We start from the raw sequence: 12,896 nt of genomic DNA, 5'->3' as shown, positions 1-12,896 counted from the left end.
TTTTCTGGTTCTTTGTCTTGCCAAAACTTAGAGAAGAAGAGTAATATTTGCCTTTCTGTTTGTTAGATATGAAGCTGACATGGCATAAAGCTAACCTGCTGTCAATAAGTAACACAATTATCATTTCAGCACTTCCAAAGTTCCCTTAATTAACACGGTATGGCTTGTTTACTGACACCCAAAATGTGAAAATGACTTTTTCTTGGTCATGCAGTATTGTGCTGAGCAAGTCTAACAGTTTTCAGTTTTTGCAGTCTTTATGTTAAGCTAAGCTAACACTAGCTTCATATTTGGGCTTATAGCACAAATATGCGGGTGTAATTCCAAATATATCAACCTTCAAACTCAATGCCCTGACTTATTCAAAGCAGTTATCTGTAAATTCTGTTTTATATTTTGTAGCATTAAAGTTGCTCCAGGATCATATTAATCAAATTTTTTAAATGATGGGAATGACATGGAAATGGGAGAAGTTATCTTTTCTATCATGTGTTTAATCATTTTTCAAAGGGTCTATTACAACCAAAATAATATCACCTAAATCTACCTAAGTATTTCTTTTTTACCTAATTCTAACCAGACAGTGAGAGAATTAGAAAAGAAAGGAAATGGAAAATAATTAGTTAACAGATTAATTGTCAAAAGAGACATAAGTTCACAGTGTAGTAATATATTCCAGCCGGGACTCAGACCCCATAGGAATAGGATGGATGGACAGTGTTGAGTATGGTATCAATTTGGACAATATATATAGTTTGTAGTTATATGTTGTAGGGGGCAGTAAAGCAACACACAGGGACGCCAGCCACCATATAACTCCAAAGAAGAAGAAGAAGAAGAACGAGGCTGTGCTCTTAGGTTTCAAAGTTCAAAGGTTGTCTGCCTGTTTCCGTTGTTATACAGTGATATTTGGAAACAACTTTGTATTTTGCTTTTGCTGGTGAGACATCAACTGAAGATCATCAGGCACTACAATGTCCTCTACAGGTAGTATGTGAGCAGTAAACATCTGTCAGATCCTTGTTCCAGAGCTGCTCTCTGACATTGTGCTGGTCCATGTTGTGTGTCCAGTTTCAGAGATTTCTGTCCCGGTGCCCTGGGGACAGATCAGAGGTAAAGCCTGGGGTCCTGACCACGGTCGTCCTGTGCTGTGCCTGCACGGCTGGGCTGACAACTGTGGTACATTCAACACTCTCATTCCCCTTCTACCCAAAGGTACACTATTACAGAGGAGAAGAGTGTAATGAACAACATTTCAGTGTGCGTGCTATTTTGGATTGGTTATGTGTATATCATGTTCTTATCAAGTTTCATTTTTATTGTGGTTGTATTGCTGCTGCTTTGGCAACATATGTGATGTGAACAGATCTTAATCTCATTGGGACCTCCACGTAAAATCAAGGGGAAATAGAAATTGAAATGTGACTCGGAGATGAGACTGAAGCTGCCTCCCACATCCGCATTGCATACTGATTCTAAGCAGGGTTTTTTTACTGTAGAAGTACTACAGTACTCTAGAAGAGTGACAAAATATGGTTGAATTAAGGAAAATTATGTAGAAATCTGCATTTTGTGTGTTTGGCGCCCCCCACATGTTTTCGGAGTGCAACACCACTGTCGCAGATACAAATCCCGTGTCTGTAACGTGATGTAGGTGCTGACTACAAACAAAACTCATTCAGCATTCCACATTATGTCTTGAAAAGTTGTATGCTGAAGTTAACATGTATGTAACGCTGTGATCCGAACCCTCTCACTGAAGTTACAAAGTGCAGAAACAAGTGACAGCTGAGACAGAGACGCCGTTCACTTTATTCATCAACATGATTTGAAGTCACATAATGTTGCTTTAATGTCTGTACAAAGTTACAATCCATCCAGTATTTGTTAACACGTTTCAGTCTAGAACACAGCGGTAGGACCAGCCAACATTTCTGGGAGCATTACTAAAAAAGAAATGATGACAGGGGGTGAGACTCGAGACTGAACCCTGCTGAGGTTCGCTGCACTGTGGAATATTTAATCTCTTTTTCTGCTTCCTCTCAGACTGCAGGTACGTGGCGGTGGACATGCCAGGTCACGGTCTGTCCTCCCATCGTCCTCCTGGAGTTTTCTACTCTTTTCCCGCGTACGTGGCGGATGTTCGCAGAATTGTTGACGGTGCGTGAGTTCAAGAGGATGCAGGACCTTTTCAGCGAAATGTGGAAGTGGGAGTTAAATCAGATTGGTTATAAAGTACAGCAGGGAGTGAAACTAGATTTAATCAGATGTTTTCTGTGAAAACTCCCACAGGTCTCCAGTGGATGAGATTCTCCATCATAGGCCACAGTATGGGTGAGTCCCACATGATGCTGACTGAGCTAAACATGAATGAATACACATAATTCACTGTTCTTTTTCAGATAATTTACCATAGAGTCAGAAACAATGTTGGAAATTGAATGGTATAGAGAAAATGAATTCCCACCATTTTGGTAACTGATTAAGCATCTGAATCACTTCATTACAACTTCTCAAATGTGAAGATCTGTTGCTTTTTTTTTTTTGCATTTTATCATGGAAATCTTTGAGTAATGGACGGCTGACTATCAAGACAAAAAATAAGAAATAAGAATCTTACCTTGGACATTTTTCACTTTTGCTCTAGACATCAGATGCGACACCAGAAACTTTTCTTGACTAGTTGATCTATCAAAAAATATTAACTGATTAATGGATAATGGAAATGTAATTATAGTTACAGCCCAGAATCTATTTGAAATAGGTCAGTAACTATAAAGATTTAATTGATTTTTTGCTACCTGACAGGTGGGAATATCGCTGCATTGGTCAGTAACATTCATCTCACGCAACTTTTACTCAATATACAGAGAATATGTCGCTGTGTTTTAGTGCATGGTGTCTTATTTTGTCCATCTTGTGTTTTTCACAGTTCAGCGCACTCTATCCTGAGATGGTGGATGCTGTCGTACTGCTGGACGCTTTGGGATTTATTCCTACAGATCTGGTACTTTCACAGTTTTTATTATCACAATACTGAGTATGACAAGCCTTTAAAGAAAAGATGGTCTAATAGTGACAGTATCCATAAAGATATGAATTAATTATTCCACAGTTATGCTCAGCCTCCACTGCTGTCAGTTTGAGTTGACTTTCTCACCTCATTGTTTCTTTCTATTTTCCTCCTGCAGACAGAAATACCTAAAGTGATGAGACAGGGGATGGACGAGATGCTACAGTACGAAAAAAAGACAGAAGAGAAGAAAAGAGTTTACACTTATGAGAAGGCAGCGGAGAGGTATTATAATGCTCCAGCTCGTGACCAATTCCAGTTAGATAAGCCGTCATTTTTGTTTTCAATTTTGAGATTTTGCACTGCCATGCACCTGTCTTCTCTCAGACTAGTCGGGGAAAAGGTCCAAAAGACACATGTAGGTGTTTTGGTTTTTTTGTTTAGATTACTGTCCAGTTTGGAACAGTTAAGTTGCCTCATTCGTGCATTTAAACATAAACTATCAGAAAACTTGTTAAACTTTAAAAACGTATTGTCTCTATGTTGGTTATCAATCTAGTAGTTTGATTTGACCCTTGTGACTACATCTTCCACAACTTGATACATTCATACTCGACTCATTGCTGAGGCAACGCTGGTTGGAGCTGAAGAATACAAGTTTGCAAGTTTTTTTTTGCTGTCCATCATTAGCCTAGCATGCTGAGTGCTGTGAGTGAAGTCCTGAATCAGTGGATACTCTTTAAAGGGGAACTATGTAGTTTTGGAGAAGAAATTTAAACTCAGATTTATTATATTTGCAATATCAATGAGGTAATAATACAGATTCAGAAATATCAATCTTTTCCATAACTGAGTAAACAAGCTGCTCTCAGGGGAAAATAAGGTCCCCAGAAGACTGTTTGAAGCTAGAAAGGTGGCAGGGTCTGCCGCATATAAAGGAAGTAACACATTGTGAAAGTTTGTTGTCCTTTATGATCAGTTTGTTTATTAAGTTTGTTCAAGAAATCAGTCCATGAAGATCTTTCTCTTCTAAATATGATTTCTTCCCCAAAACTACATAGTGCTCCTTTAAACATGAGACATTAAACCACAACTGTTGTATTTCTTTCAGGCTGTCGGCTGCAAACCCGACTCTGTCTGAACAGTCTGTGAACATCCTTTTAGAGCGAGGTCTAGTTCAACTTGAAGGAGGTGCGTCTCTATCTCTTCTCCTCCTGTCAGAGAGAAGTAATCTCTCTTTGCTTTCTCACATCTGCTGCCAGCTCAAAGTGTTTCTCTTTTGCAGGATTTGCGTTCTCCAGAGACCTGCGAGTTAATTTTGTAAGTCTTTTTTAACCTTCCAATCCTTCCACCACCTCCTCTTTGTAACAGATATATTTTTCTACCAGAGGATCGTACAGCACACATGTGTTTTATCCTCGGTTTTTCAGAAAAACATAGTGCGCATGAGTTTCGAGCAGAGTCTGGAGATGCAGGCGAGGATTCAAGCCCCTCTGCTAGCTGTTCTGTAAGATGTTGATCAACACAATGAAATAATGAACACGTCTAAATCAATTTGATGTGGCTTATTGAAATCACCAAAGTACGTCATACTAAACCTCTTTTTCCTCAAACTTTGCTTTTAATCAGGGCGGACAAAGGTTTTTGTGTGACATTTCCGGACTCAGACCAACAGAAGGTTGCTTCGAGACTCCTCCAGGGCTATCATGACCGAAATGTGAGTTTGAATCTTGCATATGAAAATCTTGATAGTTGCTAAAATAGTTTGTTCTGATGATTTTACCATTGTAGAATACCAGAGGGGTGAGGGTTCAGCATTAACAGACATTAACAATGTACTTTATCCATGAGAAGTAAATCACTAATTTGACTCTGCACCGATATATAAAACGTACAGCCAGCCTTGTTAGTGTTTCAGACAATGTTCGGCCAGGTGTATGTGTGTGATGATTTTATTAAACTAATAGCAGCTGCACAGATCTAAAAGAAGCAGCAGAGGACAAGTTCATTGTCTCAGGTTGTCTCAAAAATCTGTATTTGAACTGTGACCTCTGTTACTACATTACATTTTTTTTGGGGGGGGGAGATATCACTTAAGTTTATTGTGTTGCTCGTTAGGTAGTTGTGTAGTTGACAAGATGTGGAAGGAGTGTGTAGTGATTAGCATTAGCTCTGCCATAAATGATGTTCTATGTCATGTTATTCAAATGTGACAAGGACAAAAAAAAAAGAAAACAAAGAGCTATGTTTGAACTGTTGTAATCAAACTTCACATGGCACACAAGCACATTTTCCAGAAACTAAAAGATTTTACCTTTCAGATGAAGCCACATACATGCAATTAGGCTCCTCTGTCCTTATGTTATGATATTTTTCCACGTTGGTATGCAAAATAAGTGAAAATGTTTAGAAATAGGTGAGTCTGAAGGGGTTTTTAAGCCAAAATGTATACTTTGGTAAAGCATATTTCAGTAGGAATGATTGTTTTATTATCATATATAGCACTTCAACTATTATTTAATCTGTACATTTACATGTGGAACAATTAAGTGCACCTCATGTTACCTTGCCTAAGACTTAATATTGGTTCCTGCCTGCTCTTGTTTCAGAAGGGACAGGTATGACAACAAGAAGTAGTGTTGTGAACCCCAACAGAGATTGGAGAACGTTACCAAGAAACAGGGTCACAGGAGAGTTCAAACACACAACCAGATTGTTCCTTTTCTTTGAAAAAAAGAAATCAATATCAACATTTTGTACAGGGGAAAATACACAGATGTTTTGTCCAGTACACAAAAGACCTTTTTCACAGCAGACATTTTAGCTTTTCAAAGCAGTAAAAGCACAGATGTCCTGGTTTCAGGCTCCTATTTTTCTCCATGCTTTCTCAGTGTCATGACTCACTCGGTGGAACTGAGCCTTTGTTAACATTGAATTTGTTACACCTTTGCTTTTCCTGCTGTGACAAGTCACAAAAAGGACTGTGGTTCTTCAGTATAATGTTGGGCAGATGCACCAAATGGCTCCTCCGACCTGAAAACCTCACAGGGAACCTTAAACATTCTTTCACAAAGCAGTATACAGATTCTACAAGCAAACGTGTGTATTAAAGTGGGTCACACGGTACGGGCAAATGTAAAACGACAACAACAAAACAACTATACGATGAACAAGAGCAGTGTCCCTGTGGTACACCACAATGAAAACAGAAACAGAGATATTGCTTTTTTATTCCACACATTCTTCTTCCTTTACAAAACCTGTGGCCTACATTACCCACAGGGCATGTGAGCGGAGTGGGGCGGGGAGCGAGCGGGGAGCGGAGCGTGCAAAATATAGTCGGAGCGCAGAGCGGGTTTTAATCCAAAGGCCAGAGCGATGGTTCCATTTCGCTCCAGTTCCGTTCCGATACCGCTCTCCACGAGTCTAGGGCATGCACAAGTCCACACAGTCTCACGTGTGCCTTCAAGGGTTAGCCTACATCAGAGGTCATTCGTTAAGAGATGGAGTTTGTAAAATATTTCAAAAAGCAAGCAGACAGGTCATATAGGTGCAACGTCAGGAATTGCTCCCTTTTTTAAATTTGAGCGAGCGTGGAGCGATTTCACCGGAGCTGAATGAAATTTTAGGTGAGCGGAGAGCGGTCTTTGTCTGTTATAACTTTGAGCAATGGAGCAATGGAGCGATGGAGCGATGGAGCGATGGAGCGATGGAGCGATGGAGCGATGGAGCGAAGGAGCGAACACCCACGTAAGCAGGAGCGGAAATTCGGGAGCGGAAATTCTCGCTCCGCTCACATGCTCTGATTACCCACAATGCAATGGAGAAACTGAGTGACGTCAGTTAAGACAAGTTGATGGATTACATTTCCTCTGGAGCCACACAAGGTTTTACACTACCTTTTCATATAGCCACACTTTATTGTATAAAATTGGTGGAGTTACCCTTTAATTCAATCAAGCATCATTCAGTATGAAACAAAAGAAACAAAAATTCTGGGTCGAGACAAATCCTCCATCCAAGTTTTGTGGAAATCCTGTTAGAATTTTTTGTGTAATCCTGCTGACAAACCAACATGCTGTCATATGAGAAAACACGGGCTTCTTGGTGGAGGTTTTTCATGAGGAAATGAAAGAAGAAATTAACCCACAGAGAAATGAAGACTCGACATTAGAGAAAAGATCTTTCTTTTGAAAAAGTACTGATTGGCAGAGCTACACAAAGTAATGTAAAATAAGAAAATCAAATGTTCACCATCACTTCTCTCTCTGCCTCAGCACACAGTGGTGAGTGTACCGGGCGATCATCACGTCCATCTGAACAATCCTGAAGTCGTCGCTCCTCTTGTTTCTGAATTCCTGCAGACCAAAGTGATCGCACAGCAGCTGCCAGCATAGTGGACACAAACACGCACACACACACACACACACATGCACACGCACACACACACACACACATACACAAACACACTTTAAGTGCACTGTTCTCAAAAAATACTTAACTTTACTGTTGATAATGTTTTTTCAATCCTCATGTGTCACGATTTGAACAAAACTGTGAGGTTTCTTCGGTGACTCGTCACCTATAATCATATCGAAACATGTAAATGTTCTTTGTGCTTTGTTCAGTTTTATTTTCGTCACTTCACAATATTGATTTCAGGCGTTTATCATGCAGCAATTTCTATCTGGTCTACTTCCCAATGCTGTTTCTCGCTAAATGCAGACTACGCGGTGGCATAGGGACCCCATGAAGAAAGAAAAGTGTGGTGTGAATGGACTGCAGAACTGACCTGACTCCTTAGTGTGCTGGCTCAGCACTTGGGTGACCAGACAGAAACATTTGGGACAATCATCAATCATGAATTATGAGCAGTCATCCCAAATCCTGAATCCTGTCCTGCTTGTCCAGAAGATTAGTAATAATAGAGAATAAAAAACATTTAAACACCAAAATTAACTTTTTAAACACAGATACTAAACCCGCTAATAATCAGCGATGATCTCTTTTTATGTTGCCAGTGGACAAGTTTGCCTTTCGTTTTTCCCCCTTGTGTCTTCCATTCCTCATCCTGGAAATACAGGGAATCATACAGCTCATTAGACTACATCCAGAAGACTTTAAAATTGTTATACAAAGTCTCAATCAATAATATTCATAATAAGACACATAGTTTTTTTTCAGTAGCTGGTAACAGAATGGTTACTCTTTTAAAAACTTCAGTCTCTCTTTCGAAATCAGCGCTGACTGAACGATGTTCGAGCGCTGCTTGACAGAAACAGATAGAAATATATTAACAAGCCAACAGCCTAAACTTCAACACACGTCATAGCATCGCACCTTAAAAAGGAGAGTAAGTAAGCATGTTCAGCCGGGTGTGACGTTCACATTACAGCTGAGCCGAACCAGAGGCGATAAATACCTGTGACTACTGCCGGGTTCATTGACGGCGGAGTTAATCCTTATAATATACATTTACATTGTACACAGAAGGGTTTCCTGGCCAGCGTGAAAGGTGTATAAGTAGAAAGATAAACAGACCACAAAATATGGTCCACTATCGCATAGGGCCCTCAAAAAGCTATAAATGGCCCTGCTACTTCTTCAAAAATCTCATTTGTTCATGTAATGCATTTTTTTTTCTAGTTTTAGTTCCTATTTTCCAATTTTTCTGAAGTCATAGAGTACCTGTCTCCATCTTGATGAAGATTGGTGGACTGTGAAAACACCAGAGGCAACAACGGAAATGACTGTTATTATTAAAGGAGCTCTGTGGAACTTCTGTGTTGTGCTGGAAGCCGGTCATTAGTTTATGTTAGCAGACTCAATTTCTGTACTAACGTTAGCTACTGTTGCTCTCTGTTAGTGGAGGCACTCGGGAAGCATCCATAAAGTCACATCCTTTGGACTGCTGCGAAAAAATCTGACCTGAGTCCTTCACAAAGAAAAACACAGTCCAGCAGCATTAAACAACTGAAACAAACCATCCACAGGCTTCTGCAGGCAACAGAGAGAGACGGGGAAGGTCTCATATCTCACATCACATTATAATCTGCTCACATGTTGCCAATAAAAAGGTAATTAATACATGTACATAACTACACATTAATTAAATTGCCCTTTAATCTTTCTAAAACCCAAGTTACAGACTGCTTCAGGTAAGACAGCAAAATGAAATGAACTATCGTATAAAGTAAAATATAATCAAATAAATGTGATTCTTTGACAAATTAAATAAAACTAATTCCAGTGATGTCAGATAAAAGAAATAAAAGACATGATTTCATAGTTCTAACCTGGTCAAACTGTGACAACAGAAAAAGAAAGTAAAGTGAATTCTTCAGGGTTGAAAAAAAACCAACTCAATTTCTTTCTATAACTCATCGAGCCAGGATGTCACATGTCATCAATTCTGTTTGAAGTTGATCTGTTTAACTCGGCTGCTTTTCATGGATCTCACGCTTGGGCAGAATGTGCTAAAAATGGCAGTCATTAAAAGGGATGACATCCTCAGACAACTTTTCATTATGTAGGCCATCCTCTCTGTATTCAGCTTTTGTCTCGGAAACCATCAAGACAAAAAGCCCCCCCACCAAAAAAAAAAAAAAAGAAAATATATTTTTTCCGCCCTTTTACTCAGGGGAGTGACTCCATAAAACACTGCAGCTGCCGTCACTCAGGGCAGATATGAGAGGTGGTGCTCACGCAAAAAAAAAAAATGGCCCCCTCTCTCCCTCTCTCAATGTCACATAAACTGTGTGATGGCCTTGGTGTTAAATGGAGTGGAATTGATTTTACGCAGCAAGCAGCAAGCCGGCGAGCATCCAGAGACATCTGAAGGGCTTGCCCCCACCACTCACTCCCCCCCTCCCAAAAAAAAAAAAGATTATAGTTATATAAGTTTCCCTCCCACTCCCTCCATCCCCTCAGCCACCAGCAGGGGGGTTGTCATAGCAACCCCCACCCCTCCTTTCCAACGTCAGCGCCAGGAGCCGGAGGATGAAGCCGCATGCAGCTTCTGTCTCTTGTGCCTCTCAGAGAGCACCTGTGATTCTGTCCGCCTCACATGCAACAGTCAGAGCTGCGGCGCCGGAGATCATCTCATGGTCGGTTTGACTCTTTGACATCGAACGCCATCAAACCCACGAAGAGCGACTGATTCAGCAGCGCCTGCAGGTAAGACATGACGCCGTTATTTACTACCACAGCACTATTTTTGTGGAGTGCAACACCTGTGTGTGTGTGTGTGTGTGTGTTTGGGGATTGAAAGGACTGGGTATCTGAGTCCTGTGGAGGCAGGCAGCGTACTGGAAGCTGGTTGTGTAATGTCTCCACTCCTTGATTCCAGTGAGAATAATGGGACACTGGAGATGCTGCAGTTTGTCATGATGTCCGTGAGTGTTTGCAGGGATCTAAATAACAGCGCAACTCTGCTCATCCACCCTTCCCTCCCTTTCCTCCGTCATGTCTCCTCATCCATTTTCCACCCTCTCCTCCTCCTCCTCCTCCTCCTCCTGCTCCTCCAACCTCTACCCTTCCCTCTCACAGCAGTGATGTCGTGGCTGTTCTTGGACTGGTTCGTCCCCCTCTACCTGCTGGTGTCGGTTCTGGTTCTGGCAGGCTTCGGAGCATGCCTGTACTTCCTCGAGCCCGGGCTGCAGGATGCCCACAAGTGGAGCAACAAAACAGTCCGGCATCACCCACTGGTGGCCAGCGTGAACTGCAGAGATGACGATAGCAATGCCCTGATATGATCAAGAGGACGAGGGGGAGCAGGGCGGGGAGGCAGGCCATCTGGACAGGGGTGCTGCCAGGACAGAGGTGGGATGGGAGCCAACACCTTTAAGATGGAGAAGAGGAAAAGAAAGATGGAGGAGCTATCATTCCAACTATTCCCTGTTTCTCTAACGCACTTCAAGCTTTTTTCCTGTTAGAGATCAGGGAAAAGTTCAGCAGAGTTAAAAAAAAATAAAATAAAATGAAGCCAAATGCACAAAAAGGAGAAGAAGTGGATTGGAGGACATGTTGCCCTTTAGAAATGATGTAAATTTCACGCCATCTTATACTTGTGCCAACTTTTACTTGTGCCAACTTTTACATACGTTTTGTAACCCGACAATCACTTTACATATCTCATGAAGTTTACTTATATTGTGCATTTGATTAAGGGTGAGGGGAATGACATAAGTGCAATGAATTTGTCGCCAGCAGGGAGGGTTTTTTTTTTTTGGATCCTCTCTCTGGTGATGTCGGCATGGCAGCTGCTGAGAAGCATGAGGATTGTTAGTGCCGCTGTGCCAAAATGGTGTAATACTGACATTGTTAGAATACTATGTGCTGAATAAACGCAACCAGTTTGTTAGCGGTGCCAAAATTCCCCTGGACGGACCAAGATTGTAGAAAAATAGTATTTGGTAATGCTCAAAGTGTTTTTGTTTTCATTGTTTTTACCTGACAGCATGGTGGGGAAACAGAGTGCGTATCGGCCCTCTTTTGATGATCATATGCTTCCTTTTGTTCATACAAAATAAAACTGTTAATCCTCTTTTCTCTGAGTGTCTTATTATGATAAGTTTTTCCATTCTATGTCACTCTGTACTTCCACTCCAGAGGGAAACGTACTTCTTTTTACTTCGCCACATCTTTGCTACAGCTGTAGGGACTTTTCAGATGAAAAAGGATACATTTATAAAATACAGGACCAAATTCTTTACAATAAACTGCCATCTTTCAGACATCTATGAGTTGTTAGCAGCTCCACTGAAAGACAATTAAATGTTTTAATGATTTAAATATCGTCCGAGGCTAAAAGGTTTTATAGTATCCAACATTTCCCCCCCCAAAAAACAATGATAGAAAAAGCTTAAAGTAAACAAATACATTAAAACTCATCAGATTTACTTTGAGACCTCTTGGAGTATTTCAGCAGATCACTGTTATTACATTTATTGAGTTATTCATCTAAAAGGATTCCCGTTAGCTGAATGTCCTTGGTACCAGCTCGTCTTCCCGGGGTCCAACATCCAGTGCATCATATTTACAATTATAAACATTACATTATGTTTAATTGAGTTCATCACACGTGCACCTCAAGAAATGATCATCAAATCTTTTCTTTAAACATTTATTCAAATGTAAATACAGCTAAATTCAAAACCAGTAATCTAAAATGCAGTGACAGAATATATCTCAGTACATGTACTGTTCTTAAGTACAACTCTGAGGTACTTTACTTGAGTATTTCTGTTTCTGCCATTTTATACTTCCACTCCTCTACACTTTGATGGCAATATTGTACTTTTTACTCCATTACATTCATTTGATAACTTCAGTTACTAGTTACTTTACAGATTACATGCTGCATCAGAGCAAGAGTAGCACATTTTTAAATTAGTTTATTTTCAACAGCAATCAAATAAAAAAAAAAAAAAAACACTGATGAAGAGAATTATCAGAAGTATCTGGAACATCGAGTGATATGTTAAACGATCCACATTTATGTAAAATGTACTCTTACTTTTGATACTTAAGTGCATTTATTGCTTATAAAGTGACTCTCATACTTATGAACATTTGAAATTTGACACTTTTACTCAAAAACTATTTGCATGGGATACTTTCACTTTTGCCAAAGTCATATTTAATACAATATCTTACCTTTCACTCAGGTATGACTTTGGGTACTTTTTAAAAATAAACATGTTTCGCCACTGAATAACTTATTGAAAAATGCTGTGTAATTAAATTTAAACTATAATTACGTTGCAGCTGTTGTTAAACAACCTTTGATATTGTTTGATAAACTGTTTATAAAGCATTTGATTGTTTACTAACTGTAAACTAAATTTTAATCAACTTTGAATAACCATTAACAATTGATACT

The 12,896-nt window shown here is 40.0% G+C and overlaps 1 protein-coding gene across 1 annotated transcript; it reads left to right on the top strand.

Annotated features, from left to right (window-relative positions):
* The first annotated feature begins 261 nt into the window (after window positions 1-261).
* On the top strand, window positions 262-11,561 carry LOC115581417 (serine hydrolase-like protein). Its single transcript, XM_030416473.1, has 13 exons — window positions 262-987; window positions 1,072-1,215; window positions 2,047-2,160; window positions 2,293-2,334; window positions 2,809-2,828; window positions 2,933-3,007; window positions 3,192-3,298; window positions 4,125-4,204; window positions 4,299-4,333; window positions 4,444-4,520; window positions 4,643-4,730; window positions 7,291-10,189; window positions 10,562-11,561. The coding sequence occupies exons 1-12, from the start codon at window positions 975-977 to the stop codon at window positions 7,408-7,410; spliced, it is 915 nt and encodes a 304-aa protein (XP_030272333.1). The 5' UTR covers window positions 262-974; the 3' UTR covers window positions 7,411-10,189; window positions 10,562-11,561.
* Window positions 11,562-12,896: the final 1,335 nt, after the last annotated feature.

This window comes from Sparus aurata, chromosome 1 (assembly GCF_900880675.1).
Source record: "Sparus aurata chromosome 1, fSpaAur1.1, whole genome shotgun sequence".
NCBI lineage: Eukaryota > Metazoa > Chordata > Actinopteri > Spariformes > Sparidae > Sparus > Sparus aurata.
This window is presented reverse-complemented; position numbering and strand designations above follow the sequence as displayed.

Excerpts from the sequence above, each read along its gene's own strand:
- LOC115581417 (XM_030416473.1), top strand. Across the intron at positions 2,829-2,932 it reads GTGGGAATATCGCTGCATTG|TTCAGCGCACTCTATCCTGA; the intron begins GTCAGTAACATT and ends TGTTTTTCACAG. Across the intron at positions 4,731-7,290 it reads AGGGCTATCATGACCGAAAT|CACACAGTGGTGAGTGTACC; the intron begins GTGAGTTTGAAT and ends TCTCTGCCTCAG.